Raw genomic sequence first — 20,744 nt, 5'->3', positions numbered from 1 at the left:
AATTAAGTTAAAAGCTCATCTGAGAATTATAAAGAAGACATTCACTGAAGGCATCACTTAATGTACAGTTTGCAAAACCTGGAGTAGAATTACTTAATGAGTAGCCTATACTCTTATTAAAGCACTCTGTTATTTTGAGATTCTAGATGAAGATCACAATAACAGTAAAATGATAATGATGATAATAATAAGTTCCAAGATATATGACTACAATATACTTTCTTTTTTCTAGTACATATGGCTTTACCATACATAAGAAAGAAGTAGAAGAGAGAGTTTAACATTAGGGAGGAAAAGGAAATATTTTTTAACTTACTTATGATATGGAGGGTATAAAGGAGGTCTTTTGAGTTAAAGCAGAGTTAAATACATGCCAAATTATATAGTCAAAAATACTGTAGTAATAATTGGTAATATTTAAACTATTATAATTCCTACAAAGGAACCCTGCTATTATTTAATAAATGCCTGCATTTTGGATGAGTGATTTAAAAGTATTATACTTTGTAAATAAAATGTCATAATTTCGAGATGGTATTTAGCCAATGGCTAAGTGATTATTGAATAGTAAATTATAAAATAACATGAAATCATTAATGAAACATAAAGAACACTGCTTTATAGTTTAAAAGATTAAGTAAATGACTAATCTGAGTGAATATTAAAGGTAAACTAACGTAAATATACTAAGCATGGTTACAAAAATGAGCAGTTGATATGTGATAAAAATTATAATTAGTTCATAAAGTATTACAATATTTAATGATAATATCATCTTAAATACTACATACTAATTTTTTGTAAAGGAAAATCTAAACTTGAAAAAAGCCTTATGCTAAAGCAAAAATATTCTTAATTGCCATTATATATGTCAGAAAAAAGTCAGTATTTTACATATTATCTGTATATAATTGATGTGTGTTTATGGTATAGTTTATTTGCTTAAGAAACAAATGGTGGGCCTCCCTTGGTGGCGCAGCAGTTAAGCGCTGGGCTGTGAGGCTGCCTGCAGCCTCTGCAGCACTGGTTCATTCCCGGCTGCCGGCGAGGGTCCCACCAAAAAAAAAAAAAAAAAAAGAAACAAATGGTACTGTTTAGAAATTATTATTTGAGGTTTTAAACAGTTTTGCATTTCAGTTGTAATTTTAGGAAAGTTAATTAGTAAACTATACTACATCTTTTTGAAGGTATTTATTATCTCTAGCTGCTGAAGTTATTCATCCAGAAGCACAATTTCTGAAATAAATCACAGAATATTATCTGGATGAACCTGGGCTACTCTAAAAGTTAAGCTTTCTTACAATGTACATCCAGATATTTTTAAGGGGATGAAAATATTCAAATATAGTTCATAAAATAAATCTTAGAAAACTTCGATCCCTCCTGTAAACAGTCATTTAACTTAGAAGTACATTGATCCTTTTATCTATTTATAAATCAGAAAAACATATAACCTTGCTGAAAAAGTCAAACTATATCAATATAGTTTTATTCCTTTAATCCTACAAAGCAAAACAATGACACTATTCTAAATGTAAATTTCCTACTCTATTTGAAATCAGGATCCACCTAAACCAAATAAAATGGTGTTTTGCCAAAATAACACAAAATATCTCTATTATCTCTTATGCAATGATGTGCTGGCATGATTTTATTTTTACTCATTAGTTGACTATTGTGAATTTATATTTTTGATAGTTGAGTCTATTTTTTGATAAAGTTTTAAAGAAAAAGCATATGCTAGGAAAATCAATTAAAATAAAATTTTCAGTTAGGAGAGAACTGAACTATGAGTTGGTGTTTTCATTAATTATTCAGAAAATTACAAAGCTGCTCCCACACTAATGGAGCACAGCTCTCAATTTGATTCGACTGAGCAGCTGCTGACAAATGCCTGGGAGGCCTCTCTGGTGCTTGATCTTGCAGAGTCAGCAGGAATAGTTAAAAGGACAGTGCTGTTAATCTCACAGACATGAAATGTCGATATTTTTGTCTTTGAGTTAAAAGAGAGTTAAACACATACCAAATTATATAGTCAACAATCTTGTAGTACAATTGCAAAGCATCTAGTAAGCCAGCAACATTAATATTTTTGATTCTCTCTCCTCTTTTTCAGGGCTACAAACTAAATCCTCAAATATCTTTGCTTTTTTCACACATTTGTATTATTGGTTTCCAGAAAATCTTAGGCAGGAGATGAATAAATTCAAACAACTGTACTATTTATAAGAACATGTCCCCACATCTCTTATTACTATTGAATCACATTGTCCTCCTTTTGTTCAAAAGAATTGGTCAGCATTATATTTCAATAAATTATATGGTAATAACTACTGATGCATTAATAATTGTGCAGTGATTTATATTTTAAAATTATGTTTAGAGACTTCAAGTTTCAAATCCAACTTGAAGAGCTTGAAAATCATTATTCCTATCTATATACCAAGAAAAACATAAAAGATTGAAAGTCACTTACTTTACTTGAACTGTTAGAAAGTTGAATAACAGGGCAAATTACCACCGTAAATTGAGTATAAGAAAGCCAGATAGATACAATACTTAAAATTTATCTACATTACACTTGAACTGATAACTGCCATAAACAGGTAAAGATAATTAAATCATAGTTGCTATTCATTACTGAAGGCTGTGTGGGCTAGCTTGAGAGTAAGAAGCTCCAGATGGCTGAAGTCAAGGGCTAGATGAATAATTTTTGCACACTTTTTTTTCCAGGCAACCCCAATATGTTCTTGTGGGGAGAATATGAGAAAGTTCTCCACAGAGCTTTGGAAGCAGCAAAAGAATAGCCATCAAGAAGCATTCTCAGCCTCTTCTCCCCATGAAATGCCTCATCTCCAGGGACTAGGGATAAGGATTTCAATATGGGCAATGTTGATAGTCTAACCCAGGTCAGGGAAAGGAATTCTGCTCTACATCAGCTGAAGAGATACAGCTGGGCTGTGCTAGCTGAGCGATGTTCTAGCTGAGCAGATGCTGCTGTTGGCATACAAGGATAGGGGCTCATAAATGGTAATATTGACAAACTTGCTGAAGGCTGTGTGAACTCTCAAGCTAATGAGAGTGAGAAATTGGTGGGGGTGGGGGGTTGCTGTCTTTGGGAGATTCCATACTTTTGTAGGCTTCCTTTCTGGGAGCCAAGGAAATATCAGTTTGCAGCTCTGATAGAACAGAGTGATAGTTTTCTTTTTTTTAAAGATTTATTTATTTATATAAGAACTGGGGTACAGGCCATATGCACAGGAGGGTGGGAGAATTCACAAGAGACAGAGTGGGGTGCAGAACAGGCAGATGATGGAAAACACTGCTGAGGGGAGCAGTAGGCAATACTGGTGAGGTCTGCCACACCAGGTGGGCTGCTCCCTAGCTGGAATTGAACCCGCTCTGCAGAGGCTGCGGACAGCTTCACAGTGTTGCATTCCAACCCCTGTGCCACCGGGGAGGCCCCAGAGTGATAGTTTTCAAATAAACCTGGAGTTTTACCATAACAGAGATCTCCTTTCTTTATTGTAGGGATAATTTTCCAATTCTGTATTTCAGGTGGGGGAAGGGGATTCTTTAACTGCCAGGCCCCATCTCTACCTAAGAAAGCAAACAGCAAACCAACAAATAAGTAAAGATCATGATTTATTTGCAAATCAGGGAAATAGATTAGGCACTGTGTGGTTGAAGAAGGGAAGAGGGATCAGAGAGGAAAGAAAGCTTCTACACTTGAATGAGGAACAACCACTTTGGAGTCACTGCCATAAGAAATAGGCAGTGAAGACTAAGACATAATTAGAAAATACACCTCCATGTTCACACTACATTAGCATTCTAACATGCATTCAATAATATTAACAATAAACAACAATAATATTAACAATAAACAACAACAAATGCTAGATGCTGACTTTAAGGATAAGAACAAAAAGAAGTCTCAGAGCTAGGGAGAAGACAAAAAAGTGACAAAGAAGAATTTGAAATCTCCGATGCCTATAGCTGAAATAAACAGACCCTATACCAGTACAGCCTTTTAACTTTTTGTATCAATTGGGTAAATACTTAGGAGCTTGGCTGCTGGGTTGAATAGTAAGTTTTTTTTGGCACTCTCGCTGGCAGCTGGGGAACGAACCGGCACTGCAGAGGCTGCAGCCTCGCAGCTCAGCGCTCAACCGCTGTGCCACCAGGGGAGGCCCCTATAGTTAGTTTTGAAAGAATCTTCTATATAACGGACCTCCCTGGTGACGCAAGGGGTTAAGACACAACCTATGAAGCTGCAGCACGAGTTCGATCCCTGGACAGGGAGCTGACCCACATGGTGCAGCAGACCTCTCCTGACTTGTCCGCTGCTCCCCTCAGCAGTATATTTCAATCTGCCTGTTCTGTTCCCCAGTCTGTCTCTGGTGAATCCTCTCACCATCCCCCACACACCTCTGTAACCCCGTTCTTGTATGTATAAATAAATATTTAAAAAAAAAAAGAATCTGCTATACTATTTTCCAAACTGGCTGCATCAGTTTATAATCCCGTCATAACTGAATGAAAATTCCTATTGCTCTGTATCCTTGCAAGCACTTGCTATTGCTAGCTTTTTAAATGTTACCTATTCTAAATGGAAAAGCAGTGCTATTTCACTAGCATTTTATTTTGCATATCACTAGTGACATATGATATTGAATATACACTTGTCTGTTTATTTGCCACCTGTATGCCTTTTATGGTGAAAATCTGTTCATATCTCTGGTATGCTTTTTAATTGGGTTGAGTTTTAGTAAAGAATATACACATGCATCTATATATATGTAGGGTTATGTTACAAGGAATTGGCTTACACAATTTATTATCAGTAATTGGAGGTTGAGAAGCTTGTCAAATATCTTAGTAACCTGTGACATACTCAGGTTGACATATAAAAATTACCTTCATAATACAGGAATATATATATATATATATATATATATATACACACACACACACACACACATGCCTATATCCTAGTTCAATGTCCTGAGAAGGCCCGGAAGCAATGAGACCCCAGTATCAATGAACTAACTCAGAACTTGTTTTTTAAACATTCTCTAAGAGCAGTGTCTGGTACCATTGGAGAAATTGCTCATTCTAGGATTGGAGCTGCCTGTATAGAAAGTAGCATTGCTGAATCCCAGCCACTAGACCACCAGGAAGAGGTAGCAGGTCCTAAAGAGTCTAACTTCCCATATCCATTTTAAGAAAATATGAAAGGATATTTTCAAGAAAATTCCAGATAGAAAAATGAAAAAAAAATGGGAGATACTGAGTCCAAAAAAAAAGTTGTCCAAGGAGGACAAGTGATGTACAGTTGAAGAATTTGCTGTATTCTGAGACAACAACAGGTCACAGCAAAAGGGTAGAAAAGTTTGGACTAGACAAAGGCTGAGTGGAGGGCAAGTGGTTGTGGAAACTGGCATGTCGCTCACCACATTTCCATAAATTCAGTAAATAATTAAAACAATTCTGCAAAATGTGGACAGTTTATTCTCATGGAACAGCAGGCAGCATGAATTTGTTCCCTTGGATTCTTACTGCCCCTTAAGCCCCACAGAAACAACGTGGAACACTGAATCTGTGGGATGCAACCAAATCTCAGAGAAGTGGGGGACTTTGATATCCTGTAATTAAATTAAGTCTGCTTGAAAAGGTTGTTCAAGACATGTGGAAACACATGGAGAATTGCTCCCCAACAGTTAGAAATGTCAGTGATGTTTTCTTCCAACTTTTTTCTTTCATCAGAAAGAAAATGAAAGCTCTTTAGAAACTTTGTGGAAGAGAGTCATAGTTCAAATATAAAGCTAACTGAAATTTGGCATTATTTTAAGCAACTGAGAGTATTGAAAGTTAATACTCATTTGATCCTGACATTCTTATTTCAGTGGGTAAGGATTGTAGTATCGGAGAGTAGTGATAGACAGGTATCCATAACATAGGGGATTACACTGTGGTAAAAAATTATAGACATAGCAATATTAACTGTATTTGCTGATTTCCAACATTTAGAATCAAACTGCAAACATATCACTGAAGATATTTTGAAGAATAATGGTTCTGTATAAAAAAACATAATCCAGATTTACAGTGGAAAGTGTTACACAATTAAGTGGGTCTGGCAACACTTTCAAATCTGAGAGAAAAAGAAAAAAATACATTTACTATTTAAAGTTACAAACATTACCGATAGAATAATAACTGAGCATTGCCATTGGGAGATTGCAGTTGGGTAGTGAAGGAAACTAAATTTTTCTCTTTTAAAACAAACTTTGCAGATATTGGCTACAATTAACATATGAGCCATAAAAAAAAAATAGGTATACTAGAGTAATGATAGAAAGAACTAAAACAAATACAAGCGTGATTAACTTCAATCAACAAGACAGCATTTTAAGAGATGAGGCAGGAAACAATGTTCTCATTTACCTCAATTTGCACTAGTATTTTACGGTGTACATGACTTATTTTGAAGTTTTTTAAAAAAAAATCATCTACAGATATTGATGTCTAAACCTTCCAGAAACATTTTAAACTTATTTGTTGTAATTCAAAACAAACAAACAAAAACAGATTTCACTGTGCATATTTTCTTTGATATGGCTAAACCTTCTTTGCTAAGTTATTTTTGTTTATGGTGTGTTCTGCTATTAGAGTTAAAATATATCCTTTATGGTGATAGAACTATCACATTTTTCAGTAAAGATATTCATTTAAAAGAATAATCAGTTTTCTCCTTCAAAAAAAGCTGAGCTAAGAACAAATAAATATAATTGAAGGCAAACGAAATACAACTTGAAACCATAAGTAATATCTCATACTAGACCTTTGGTGAAGACAAGCAGAGATAAAACATGTATTAAAAAAAAAAAAACTGAAAGGGACAACAAATAGAAAATGAAAGGATTTCACTACATTTGAGGGCACAGTATGATAAAAAAAAAAAGTCCTCATCATTAGGTCATTTTTGTCGGCAGACAAATACACTTTTTGTTGTTAGAGATGATTTTGTGGAAATCATATTTAAAATTTTTGCACAGATTTTTATTTCTGATAACATCTTCAATACATGGGATTTAACATTTACCTGAGAGTAGTTATTCTGTAAAAAACAACAGAATCAATAATCATTTTGCTAATAAGTCAAAAACTGGAATGAATATACTTCAGAATGATGAACAAGAAAAGATTAGTAATACATTAAGTTGTGTTCTGCTAAAAATAACTGTCTCCAGGCATCATCCTGTAAACATTAAAAATGCTACCAAGGGAGGTGTGAATAAAACATGTAAGAAGAGAAATCTAAATGATATATGTTTCCTTGTTATCATCTAACATAGTTCATTATGTAATATTTTATGAAAATTTGGCTCCAGAAATATACACTAGCAGAAATTGGCCAAGATTATACACGTTGTTAGCCAATACATGTTTAGCTTTTCAACATGAAACTTAAAATGATTTAACATTGCTTCTTTTAAATAGAGAAATGTTTTCTTATACTTGATTCATTTTGAAAATCTAATGTTCTTTCTCTCTCCTTGGTAAATATAACATAATACAAATACTGTAAGTCATTTTACATATATACTACAAAATATATAGTATCATTGAAAGAGCATATGACATATGGTTAAAGATATTCTCCAGTCATGTAGTTAAGAGGCAGTTTCTACCTCTTGCTCTGACACTTAGTAGTTATGAGATTTTAGATTGATTTCTTAACTTCTCTATGATTTAACCATTTTAATCATCATTAATGTGAGGATACAAGCAGCACCTACTTCATGGGGTTTATGAGTATCATATAAAATAATATATGTAAATCACCTATAGGAGAGTCAAGCATATACAGGTGAGTGCTAAATGTGATTTCATGTTCCTCTGAGGTGTCAAGTTGCCATACATTATATGTTCGTCTGTCCATCTTGCTATTTTAAATTTTACTACTAAAAAAAAAAACAAAAAACTATAACTCAGTTGAACTACTTCTATGTTTCCTGTAGGGGGTGCTGTGGTGTCCTTTGAATTGACAATTTGTTTGACCTTTACTCGCTTCTGTAGCTACAGAGATCGGGTTTTGCATTTGTTGAGTCAGCAGGTGGAGAAGGGGTCTGGAGAGGTCTACATGCTGCTGTAAATGTTTGGGGGCACCACAGTATCCCTCCTGTATCCACAGTATCCTACCACAGTATCCCTCCTGGCTCATGTTTGTGGCACCACAGTATCCCTCCTCTCTGTGATTCCATATCTGGGACTGGGCAGTGTCTGGGGTGTCAGTACACTTCAGGAGGCTCTGGCAGGTGGAGGTTGGAAGTACTGTACCTTCTCTGTCCTTTTCTCCATCAGGAATCCAGCCTGTGTGGAGCAACCTAGTTCCTTCACGAGTTTCCCCTCACTGAAGTGCATGTGCTTTCACATCATTTCTGCTCTCCCACACCCCCCAACTCCCTCTCAGGGTCCCTAGATGAGTCAGTATTCCTCTGCTCTGTGTTCCCTGCCCCCTCTGTAGCCTCAGACATTTCACTCCACCTATCTCTTATCAGTGAAGCATGAATTTCCACCATGTTCCCTAAACTGCAGTCTTTTAGTGTCTGATCCAAAGGATGTTTCAGTTTCATCCTGAGCCACACTGTTACTATGGTGTTCCTCTGGTTAAATGTTAGATGTTCCTCTCCGAAGCAAAGCAAGGAAACTCTTTTATTATCATCTAGGTGACATCCCTCTCCTCTTAAACCCCTATTGAATATTCATCCCTTCATCATAGTTATTTAAAATTCCACTACAGAATGGAACTGTTAAAACAATTTTTCCATTAAAAAAGGCAAATATGGCACTTATACTGCTCTCTATTATAAAATAAATTTATATATACTCATAACACAATAATTAAATAAAATCTCCTTCATAGGACTCCACAGGATTCAGAGCAATGAAATGAATAGAAAGAAAATTACTGTCAGATCACAGAGTAACTTATCACCACATTGCCCTATTGTTGTTAAATATTATCAGGCTTTCTACTTGAACAGATGGAAAACCAACTCAAGACTTTGAAAACCTGCAGCTCCCCACATCTATTTAAAAGCATTTCACTCCATCTTAGCTGAGGTATCTTTTCTTAAAAGAACTATGCTTTTGTTGACATTGTTGAATGATCCCTGACTCCATACCAAATTCATGAGTACCAATGGGGTCTGATACCAGGGGATTCCTTCTCTTCCATGTCAGATGCAGGTTCCACTAAAGAAGGAAAACAACACAATGTTTTCTTGTTGTTGTTTTTTGCTATGCCCATCAGGTATAAAAATATGTGGCCAACATCAAGGCCCATGTTTTTTATTGTTTGTTTGTTTTTTCCCCTAAAAATGCTGTCATTTTTGGTGACAGCACATAAATCAAAACAGCTTTCTTCTAACGTTTCTTTTTTTCTTTTAAGATTTATTTTTATTTATTTATACAAGCACTGGGTACAATCAGAAGTGCGGGAGGGTGAGAGAATTCACAGAGCCAGATCAGAGAGCAGAGCAGGCAGAAGGACCAAAGTACACTGCTGAGGGGAGCAGTGGGCGGCAGGAGAGGTCTGCGCGCCATGTGGGACCCTCCTCTGGTGGCCGGGGAGCATCCGGGGATCGAACTGGGGCCACAGAGGCCGCGGGCAGCTTCGCAACCCAGAGCTCAACTACTGAGCCACCAGGGAGGCCCTCTTCTAACATTTCTTGTCCTATAATGCCAGTTTGATTATGCCCATATTCTGATGTAAGCTAATTAGCAAAAAAACTAAGTACTTAAGAATTTAAGGAGTTACTATATTAACTCCATAAAATTATAATTGCAAACACAATGAAGGAATGAATGTATAGGCATTAACAAATGTGTTCAGAGTTGTAGTCAGATCACCGTAACTTTTCTGATCTGTAGAGGACTTTCAATTATAAAAGTAGCATCATACAAAATTTTATATAATGCATTTAAATTTTAAATAAGCAGATTTTTATTTGATAAAGCATATATTAATACAATTGTATTAAAAAGCTACACACATACACTATGCAACTGCTAGTCACAACAAAAATGTAAAAATTTATCAAAGATTTATCAGAGAAAATAACTAGTAACTCAGGCTTAAGAGTTATGTTCAACTATTTCAAACTCCCAGTGCATGGATATTTTTCAAAGTATATAAAACTATTTACTATAACAATAATGAAAATGCTCCAATTTTCTGAAACCCAAACTGATGAAAGATAGTATAAAAAATAAAAGTACAAATCTTACTTAATATAGGACAAAGATCAATAATTTATTGGTATTTAACAGCATATTATAAGCATCATCAATTAATATGAAGTAGGGATACAAAGATGGCTTAACTTGAGGAAATGCACCCATAAATCTTAGGGCTTTAAATATTTTGGATTTACACATGAAGAAAACTGAGACTCAAATATTTAAATATATCGCCAAAGGCCACACAACTGGCGCTGAAATGGAATTCTAAAAGCTGTCCTCTTAACCAACAAGTAATACTACTCCATAGGATAACAAAATACATAAAAAGAAAATTCTGTAAAGGGTTAAAACACACAATCGCACACACATAGTCAAATGAAGGGCGAGTGGAGTTACTGTGATTGAGAATCTAATTTTGACACCCTCAGAAAATGAGACATAAATGGTAAGTTACATAATTCTCAGCTTCTGATAAAAGGAACTGTAAGTTGTACAAAAAATAATTCAGATGAGAGATAGAAGAAATATAAATCATAGGACCAGGAAAAATAAACTGATATTTTTAGTAGCCTCCTATAGTTCATCCAGATCACTAAACTCAAAATTATCTTTGACATATTCCTTTTCCTGCCCATCACATACAGCTGGTTTCAGCTTTGTAAATCCTCAGTAGTATTATTCTAGCTCAATTTCTTCTCTTATTTTCACATCCACTTTTCTTGCTAGGATCTAACTGCCTTCTTTCTAAACTACTGAAATAGCCACCCAAATGCATCCCATTGAAAAAAATGCAAATTACCTATTTTTCTTCATAAGTGACCAAATGAAGCACACCTATTACTGAATTGCAAACAGGAAAACTTTATTTTCCCTACTACATAAATATACATGCATATTCATTAGTTTTCATATGTTTCAAGTCATTTAAAACAATTCATTCTGCTTTGAACATAATGTAAACATTCTATGATGTCAATTTGGCTTTAAGTGTAAGAAATCAGAAAGATTTAAGAAATATTCCATTGTTGATACTGTCTTCCTCACACTTTCTAAAACAGAGATGTCAGTAAGTAGAATTTCCTATACTGTACTACTGAAGGCATGCTTCCAATGTAAATGCCATTTCAAAGATTAGATATGGTACTGAACTAAGTTTTGCATTTCCCATGTCTGTTGGCCTTTCGCACTGTGTAGAAATGACATTCACGATTTTTTTTGTACTGCTTTTTCACAACAGTTAGCAAAATCTTGTACTTGCTTGGCTCTGACAATCCATCAGAACAGGATTAGTTTAGATTCTTCTTGCTTCTCATTCTATGCACAATTGAACACAAATGATCTTTATCCCCTGATGATAGGACTTTAAGAAAAGTTTCCTTCTTGACATATTAATGTAAACATTGTACAGAGAATGTGAACAACATGAAACATAATTATTGTTTATTCACAAGGGACCCACTTTCTAGATGTGTTACTGTCCATATTTAATGCCTATTGAGTTCCTTTCATAGTTTATTGGAGGTTATGATAAATTGATACTACATCTAACATATTTTCTCATCCAATAGTTTAAAAGCAGACAATTTAATTGAAAAGAAATCTGGATAAAGTATTATCTGCTAAAGGTATACACATATGTTGACTGTTCCTTCTCAAATGGTGTTCTCAATAATCTCCAATGCAAAGATTGGGACATGGATATTGATTTACTTGAATAAGATTTACTTCATACCTCAAGAAACATTCACAGAAAAATGTATTCAATTGTGTGAATACAGAGTGGAGATGAGAAAAGCAAAGATATCACAGTACTTCAGTGAAAAGAAAACTATATTTAGCTTTTAATTATATTGGGATTGATTAATGCATTCAAGGTCTTATTGAGCATTCCTATTAACCTATGGTGTAGGGAGTGGACTGGACAAGTGTTGGTGGGAGTTCCAGAAAAACCAAGCTCTGAAGCTGGCTCTAGGCTGGTGAGAGGCACTAAGGATGACTCTTAGTAGGTAGTTTAGAAGCTTTCCTCCACCAGTTAGTGTCTGTTTTTACATTTTCTATCAGTTGAGCAATAGCTTACCAATAATTTGAGAAATAATTATATTACTTTTGGAGTTATTATTTATTTTTGAAAAATAAAATTGACTAATTGCATTATTAAAGTTGATACCATAGGTTCTTTTTTTAAATTTTAAATTATCTTAAATATAACAATAGTAAATACATAGCCTACATTAAATTAACTTGATTTTAATTAAGATTTCTTTCCCCTAAAGGCATATTGATGGTTCATATTTTTCCATAAACAAATTCTCTACCTTAAGAACCCAGTATAATAATTGTTAAATTACAAGATTCAGATGGCTATAAATTATATAATAAATGATGATAGTATTTATACAATAGCCTTTGACTTTTTAAAAAATCTACTCCTTGTATTTCCTTCTTTATAGCTGTGAGGAACTTACTAGAACCAAGGAGATACGTTAAAGTCATAAACAATATCAAAAATAAAATAATAATAATACCAAGTGTCCTACAATAAATAATCTAGGAAATGTGAAATTATTTGTTGACACACAAAGTATTAAATGCATGCCATTATCTTATTAACCACCAAACAAATTTAAAAATGGTAAAAACTCTAGATCGAATCAAAAGAAAGTTCAATTTATAAAATTATTTAGTAGGAAAATTTATATAAACTATATATGTATCATATAGAAGTAAAGCACATTTAAAACACAGTAAATGTGTATTGTTTTAGATATCTTGTACACAGTGAATATATAGAAAAGCAAAACCCAGCTATTACTACTAATATAAATTGAAACCTATAGGAAAACAAATCACTACTTACTATAATTTAGGCTAACAGAAAAAAACAAATAACAAAAAGCTTCACCTACAACATAATTATTATTAGTAAACTTCATTGCATATTTAATGACAGCATTTACTGCAACACATCCAAATAGCAGGAGTGAATGTAAAGCTATAAATATTCACATACCTCTCTTAACATTTCTGCTTGTACCTGTGGACTTATCAGAAGGGCATGGACAGCGTCCTGCACATTTGACTGAGATCTGTTTTCCTAAGACACATGTCTGATATTCTAGCTTGCACTGTACAAAAAAAGAAAAAGAGTAATTTAAATACATTTAGCTGTATCGATAGAAAGTCAAGAGTGACAATAGTACATTGGCAATTCTGTTGCACACACTATATAAAAAGATAAAAGAATGTTATAAAACATTATATCTGCACATTATATCTGAATTCAAATCTTACACTGTCAATTCCTAAATGTGGAATTTGGGGTTAGCTTCTTTAGTCTTCTCAACTGCAATTTTTCCATGTGAATAATTGGGACAACACTGAACCTAGAGTTTTACAAATCAGCCAGTTTTCCCAGAGGAGTAGCTACCACGGACCAGGTTCTGAATAAATGTTAACAAAATTTATATAAAGTTAAAATCAAATAACCCAAATTATCGTGGTATGTAAGGTTTTCTTAATGTTTATTTTTGTTTGATTTTCTTCACAATTATTACTCTTTATAAACTTTTAAGCCTGAGTATCCTTAACTCATTCTTAATATTTTATTACTGCATATTTGACTTGATTAAAAAATTGTAAATCTAAGCCATCTTTTGAGAGATAATTATCTTCCTACTCTAAAAGAAATAGATCTTGCTAATTCTGAAGTAATGTGATTTCTTTAGTGCTTATGTACATAATTTACTCAGTACAAATTATTTTAAAATTAAATAGGCCAGACTTTCAGGCTCCAATCGACAAATGCACCAATGACTAATTTAATTCAGCTTCATCTGATATCAAGAAGCACTGAATACACCCACTGGCAAATCAAATTACTCACATCTGTACAATATTTTTTTCTTTGTCCAATAACTCAATAACGGGCAGGAAAAATTCTAACTAGCCCTGCCACAAGTGATCAAAATGTATTACCCTAGGAATATATTTGTAGTGGTTTAGTGGAACTTCTTGAGGGATAATCTAATCAAAGGGCATCTTTATTTTTATTATTCAATGTTTCAATAAATGGAAAAATATTTTTTCATGTAAAATCACAATGAATTTTAAATCTAATCAAAAAAATCCCAATAGCTAAAGCAGAAAAACTTAAGAAAATATGAGTGCTTTAATAAAAAACAAAAAAGTTTTATAAAACTTTGAGAATTTAAATTTAATATTATCTTCTTTAACTTCTTTAAAAAATGTTACAGAACCTTGGATCTGGTCAGAAGAAAATTCTAACATAATTTATAACATAATTCCAAAGTTCAGAGCAATTGAAAGTGATGTACAAGCAGGAAATGTTCATAGTCAGTTTCTTAAAGTTAATATTGAATTTTAAAATTTGAAAATATGGTAACACCTTTCAAAGGTATGTTATGCCATATTCATTTCTATTTTAAATGTGACACATTTTAGCAGTAATCTTTTATTCTAAGAAAATGGAAGTCTGAAAAATAGTTGAACAATGAAAATACATGAGCTGTTAGTCTATTAAAAAGAGCGATCACATACTTTCTGCTCAAAAGTTGATTATAATATCACTCATTAAAATAATTTTCAATAAAGCACACAATCTTTGTTTACTTTTCATCAAAAAGTTTCACCTCTTAGCTAATTTTCTTTGACATAATTATAATTAAATATTTCAAAACTTGAGATTTGCATAATAAACTTAGTTTTCCAAAAGAGTTACTATATAAATGAAATGATTTCTTTCAGAATGACTCTGCTGAACACTTTCTGTATGAATTCCTGTAAAGAGCAACAAAATCAAATGAATAGCAAATATACCTCACTTGTTATATGAATTGAACTTTCTTTAATCAGAAAACTATTTAGTTTATTTACTTAGGGACTGATTTTGAAAAAAGAAAAAAATCTTCATGAAGAATTTTATTAAAAGAATATTAGGACATTAAAAGTACTACATTAGAGTAGTTCCTAACTATATCCACTGATTGCATTTCTAATTAATTACATTCAATTTACTTAATTATCACAAAACTGAAATATTTATAAAGGTATAAGTGAGCTAAAATATCACATAAAGGGCATACTCATTAGTCTATAATTACCAAAAAATGCAAATACTGTAGAGAAAGACATGATTAATACATTTTTGATTAAGACCCTAAGTTTGAGAACACTTGAGGTATTGTGAAAAAAAAAAATCCTGCAGAATGATTTTTCAATATTTAACCTTGACACCTGTCAGGGAAAGTAAGTTAAAATCATTTGCTTAATAACAAGATCAAAGGATAAAGTATGATCCCACACCTCAAAGAAAAGAGCAGTAAGAAATCTGAACTGCTCACAGAAAAGTCCCCCAGCCATCAGGTCAAGAAACTCTGGGACTAGGTGTTGTTACAGGTTTTCAAGATACAGGCATCATGGCTGTGGTAGACAGCTTAAATCAGTGATTCTCAGCTGCGGTAGGCGCTTTTGCTCCCCTGAGGACATCTGAAGACACGTTTGTTGCCACTGAGCCCTCTTCTTAGTGAACTCATTCTCTTTAAAAAGAGGAAATTCTGGGCCTCCCTGGTGGCACAGTGGGTTAAGCGCAGTGCTGTGAAGCTGTCTGCAGCCTCTTCAGCACAGGTTCGATCCCGGCTGGCCAGGGAGACACCCACATGGTACAGCAGACCTCTCCTGCCTCGCCTGCTGCTCCCCTCAGCAGTGTATTTCAGTCAGTCTGCCTGTTCTTCTCCCCACTCTGTCTCTGGTGCATCCTCTCACCCCCCGCACCTCTGGTCTATACTCCAGTTCTTGTATAAATAAAATAAATCTTAAAAAAATTAAAAAAGAGTATATTCTTTGTATATTATATCACCAGTTTTCTAAACAGGAATTATTCCAGATTTTTTTTTTTTAACACATCTCAATATACCTAACAGAAACTTCTCATTAGGCAAAGAGCTTGGAATAGCTTGGAGTGCAACATTAAAACATGCCAAGGAGAAAACTTAACAAATGACTATGGACCCAGAACTGGAGGCAGTAATGGCTTTTGGATGGTTTCCCTTTGAAGAACATTTGGATGTACTTGGGATTGCTGGATTACATCTGCCTTAAACTCAATTTAATCCAAAGTAATTCTAGAATGTCAGGATTGTGATCCCTTTACCTCTGTCAAGATTGTGAGTGTAGGGATATTAAAGTAAATCTTAATGTTTTCATATGACTGATTTATTTATCAATAGTTGAGTTATAAGAATATTTGTAATGAGGGGAAGAATATAATCTAATGTCTCTTATATTATGATTGTGTACATAATGTGATCTCATGCATGGATTTTCCTCTTTGGTATGCCATGGATGTAAACAGCAACTCTAGACCTCAAAATCCCATAATAAATTTTGAAAAATTAAAAACTGAGAGAATATCATCCTTATTTTACTATCACTTCATTCTTACATATTTTCTGAATTTTGCTATCAAACTATAATTCTTGTTTAAGTGATTTCAGACCAATATTGCTTTCAATGACCAGTAATAGCTTCAATTAAAATAATACCTATGAAAACATTTTCTTGAGGCTTGCTATAATGCAGAAGATTAATGAAATATTTTAATTTATTATTAATTTATTTATATTTTCATTATTTTTCTTAGTATATAATGTTAGCTGTAAGAGACAGCAAGTCATTGAACTTTCCACAATGATGCAGAAGTGGTTGAAAATAATTTCAAAATAGATGAATATAGGCCTTGAAACCAAGTTCTCCTAAAAATGAGGATGACATTTAAAAAGAAATTACTTTTACAAATATAAATGGGAGTTTATTTTTTTTTTAAAGAGGGTAAGAAGGTGGAATACATTTAAAAGAACACACAAGGAGATGAAAGATTCAGGACAGAGGTTAAATTCAGCTAACAAGAGACAAGACTCTAAGGACCTCAAAGTGGTGGATGGTTTATTTGTGTTGTATTAGAGTGTTCCTTCTATTTTTATTCATTTATTTGTGTGTGAACAAAAGTTTGGCAGGATAAAATCCGGAGAGTCCTGAGGAATCTGGAATCCTGATTCATTGTTACAGAGAGAATATGTGTTGGACCATCCAATGCAAGGGGAACTGAATAATTGGAATTCCTTAAATTCTATTTCTTACCCTGCAGGCTTCCCTGTCCTCTGCTCTGAGGCAGTGTATTCCAAAATCCCAGATCTAGGAGACAGCAGGTTTAAAAATACAAATAACATCCCATATAAATGTAATTATTACCCAAATCTATTCATAGACAAATGTTGCTTTTCAGATTCTTAGTTGCTCAAGACAGAAACATGCTCACTTTCTATGGACTGGCAGCACAGCTGTCTAGAGGCTCTCTAAACCATCTACACCTCTATGCTTTCATCTGAAGCCTGCTACAGCATGGTGTCATAGGTATTCATCATCATATTTCCTGATTCTACCTACTGGCAGTTTCCTGTCTCCCCTAGTTTCTATGTTATAATTTACTTGCCACATAGTTTCAGGTAGCGTTCATTTAATTGGCTTGCTTCAAATGCAATAGCATACTTAATTCACTGTCAATCCACATAAAAAGACCAATTTCCTCCGTATGAGCACTTAAGGTACAGGGAGATCAGAAGACATAAAAATGTAGACTTCATTGAGTACAGAAGAGATATTGGGGAAAATAGGTAATGTACTGATATAACAGTCACATTCTACTGTGTTCATGCCATAATTTATGATTAGAATGCAAATATGCACAGGTATATTATTTGTTGTACTCATTTTTTTCTCTGTGTAGAAAAATGAAATTCTTACTGTATTTATTTTAAAACCACGTTCTATTACTATTATCCATATTGATACAAGTGCATCACTAATTATATAATTACACATACTATATTAAAACATTTTTATATTACTTTTATGCTGTTCTAAGGTTTATTATCGTTGGTTTTATTTGACCCTTTGCTATGTTTTTCTATTTTCCACATATAAGTGACACCATCTGATATTTGTCTTTCTCCTTCTGACATATTCCATTTAGCATATTCCCCTCCAGTTCATCTGTATTATCACAAATGGCAAGGCATTTTTATCATTGACTAATAGTCCATGGTGTGTAGTTATCCCATGTTCCTGATCCATTCATCTCTTTTTGGGTACAGAGACAGTATCCATAATTTGGTTATTGTAAATGTGTTGGGATGAATGTAAGCGTGCATGTATCTCTTGGAAAACAGTGTTTTTAATTCTTTGTAGATACTCAGGAGTGAAATTGCTGGGTGATATGGTAGGTTCATTTTTAATATTTTGAGAAATCTCACAGTATGTTCCAGAGGGAATGGACCAGTCTACATTCCCAACAGGTTAAGAGGGTTCCTTTTTCTCAAAATCCTTGCCAAAACTGACTAATACTGATCTTTTTTATCTGAGTCATTCTCATAGAAGTGAGGTGGTATCTCACTATGGTGTTCATTGCATTTCCCTGACTGTCATTTTTGAGAATTTTTCAATGTGCCTGTTGGCCATCCATATGTCTTCCTTGGAGAAATGCTTATTTGTCCCTTCTGTCCATTTTTGATTGGGGCATTTGTTTTTATTGGGTTGTATGTGTTCTTTGTAGATCATGGATAAAAGTGTGAGTCAGATGTATGGTGTGGAAATATTTTCTCCCATTTTTAGTAGTGTGTCTTTTGTTTTCATTGTACAGAAACATTTGTTGGATATAGTCCAAATTGTTTAAATCATCTTATTTTCCTTACTGTTGAAACTGAATCCACAAAGATAACCTTGAGGCCTATGTTTGGTCGGTTCTCTCTGTACTTTCTTATACATATGTTATAGTTTCAGGTCCTATATCCAAGGCCTTTATTTATTTTGTTTGCATGTGGCTGGCCAGTTTTCTGGACACCATTTATTGAAGAGGCTTTCTTTATTCCAATGTATATTCCTGGCTCCTTTGTCATAGATATATGGGTTATTTCAATTCTAGTATGTTGGTCTCTGCTTGTTCATATGCCAGTACCATGGTGTTTTGATTATTATAACTTTGTAGTATAGTTTGAAATGTGGGGTTGTGATACTGCCATTCTTTCTCATTTTTGTCAGGATTGGTTTGGCTATTCAGGGGCACTTGCGGTTTCATATGAATTTCAGTTAGGTTTGTTCTATATCTTACAAAAATGCCATTGAAACTTTGAAAGGCATTACATTAAATCTGTTTGTTACTTAGGTAAGATGGCCATTTTGACAATGATAATTTTTTCAATCCATGAGCAGGGAATATTTTCAACTTCGGTGTGTTGGCTATTTCTTTTAACAATGTCATAGTTTTCATTATAAAGGTCCTTCGCTTCATGTTAGGTTTGCTCCTAGGTATTTCATTCTTTTTGATGCAATTATAAACAGGATTGTTTTCCTGATTTCTTCCTATTCTAGCTCATTGTTTGCATATAGGAAGGGAATTGACTTTTGTATATTGATTTTGTAATCTGTAACTTTGCAGAACTGATTTATTGTTTCAATTAGTATTTTAGTGTAGTGTTTAGAGTTGTTTATGTATATTAACATTCTGTTTGTGAATGATGATAGCTTTACTCCTACTTTCCCAATTTGGATTGCTTTTATATCCTTCCCTTGTTTAATGAAGTATATATTGATGAGTACCATGTCTTCCTGATGTACTAGTCCCTTTATCATTATACAGTGTCCATCTTTGTCGTTTGTTATCCTTCTTTGCTGGAAATCTATCTTATCTGATATTAATATGACTGTCTCTGCCTTCATTTAGATCCCATTTGCTTGTAGAATTACTTTCCAACCCTTTATTCTGAGTCTATGTTTAGAGCTCAGATGAGTTCCAAGCAGACAGCAGAAAGGTGGATTCCTTTCTGTGATCCAACCATCCACAGCGTTTTTGATAAGGAGAGTTCAGTCTGTTATATTTAGGGTGATTATTAACATATGAAAGTCTGAGTCTACCATTTTGCCCTTTATTTAGTGATTCTATCCATTCCCTTATTCAGTTTGTGTGTGAGGGTGAGGATGGAGGGGTATTCTTCTCTTCTATATACAAAAGCTTCTTTCCACATTTCTTGGAGAGAAGGTTTGCATTTGCAAACTCCTTCGGCTTCTGCTTGTTTGAGAAAGCCTTTATTTCTCCCTTAAAAAGGATGAAATATTCTTAGTTGCTATGTAAGGATTCTGATCATGTAATTCCATTCTCTCCTTGCTCATAGTTTCTTCAAAGAAGTCTGATGTAAGGCTGATCATGGTTCTCTCACAGGTTATCTGCTTATTCCCCCTAGTCAGCTTCAATATTATTTCTTAGTTTTGACTCTTGAAAATGTCACAATTCTGTGTCTTGCTTCAGGTGTCCATTAAATTAACGTGACCAGGTTCCATTAATTTTATAGTCTATATTTTGTTCCTTCTTTAGGTTTAGGAAGTTTTTCTCTATTATTTCTTAAATCAGTTCTCTGTTTCCT

At 33.8% G+C, this 20,744-nt stretch overlaps 1 protein-coding gene across 4 annotated transcripts in view; it reads right to left on the bottom strand.

The window, feature by feature from the left end:
• Positions 1 to 20,744, bottom strand: part of SPOCK3 (SPARC (osteonectin), cwcv and kazal like domains proteoglycan 3) — a gene marked incomplete at both ends in the record, with an annotated part of 299,287 nt that overhangs the window by 66,962 nt on the left and 211,581 nt on the right. For all 4 annotated transcript variants that reach the window (XM_084231677.1, XM_084231678.1, XM_084231680.1 and 1 more), the window contains one exon: positions 13,265 to 13,379. In XM_084231677.1, coding sequence (XP_084087803.1) covers positions 13,265 to 13,379 — 115 coding nt within the window. The remainder of the gene's footprint in view (positions 1 to 13,264; positions 13,380 to 20,744) is intronic.

Source organism: Talpa europaea, assembly GCF_964194135.1.
Source record: "Talpa europaea genome assembly, chromosome: 4".
In the NCBI taxonomy this organism is placed as follows: domain Eukaryota; kingdom Metazoa; phylum Chordata; class Mammalia; order Eulipotyphla; family Talpidae; genus Talpa; species Talpa europaea.
Note: the sequence above shows the minus strand (reverse complement) of the source record. Positions and strands in the feature narration are given on the sequence as shown.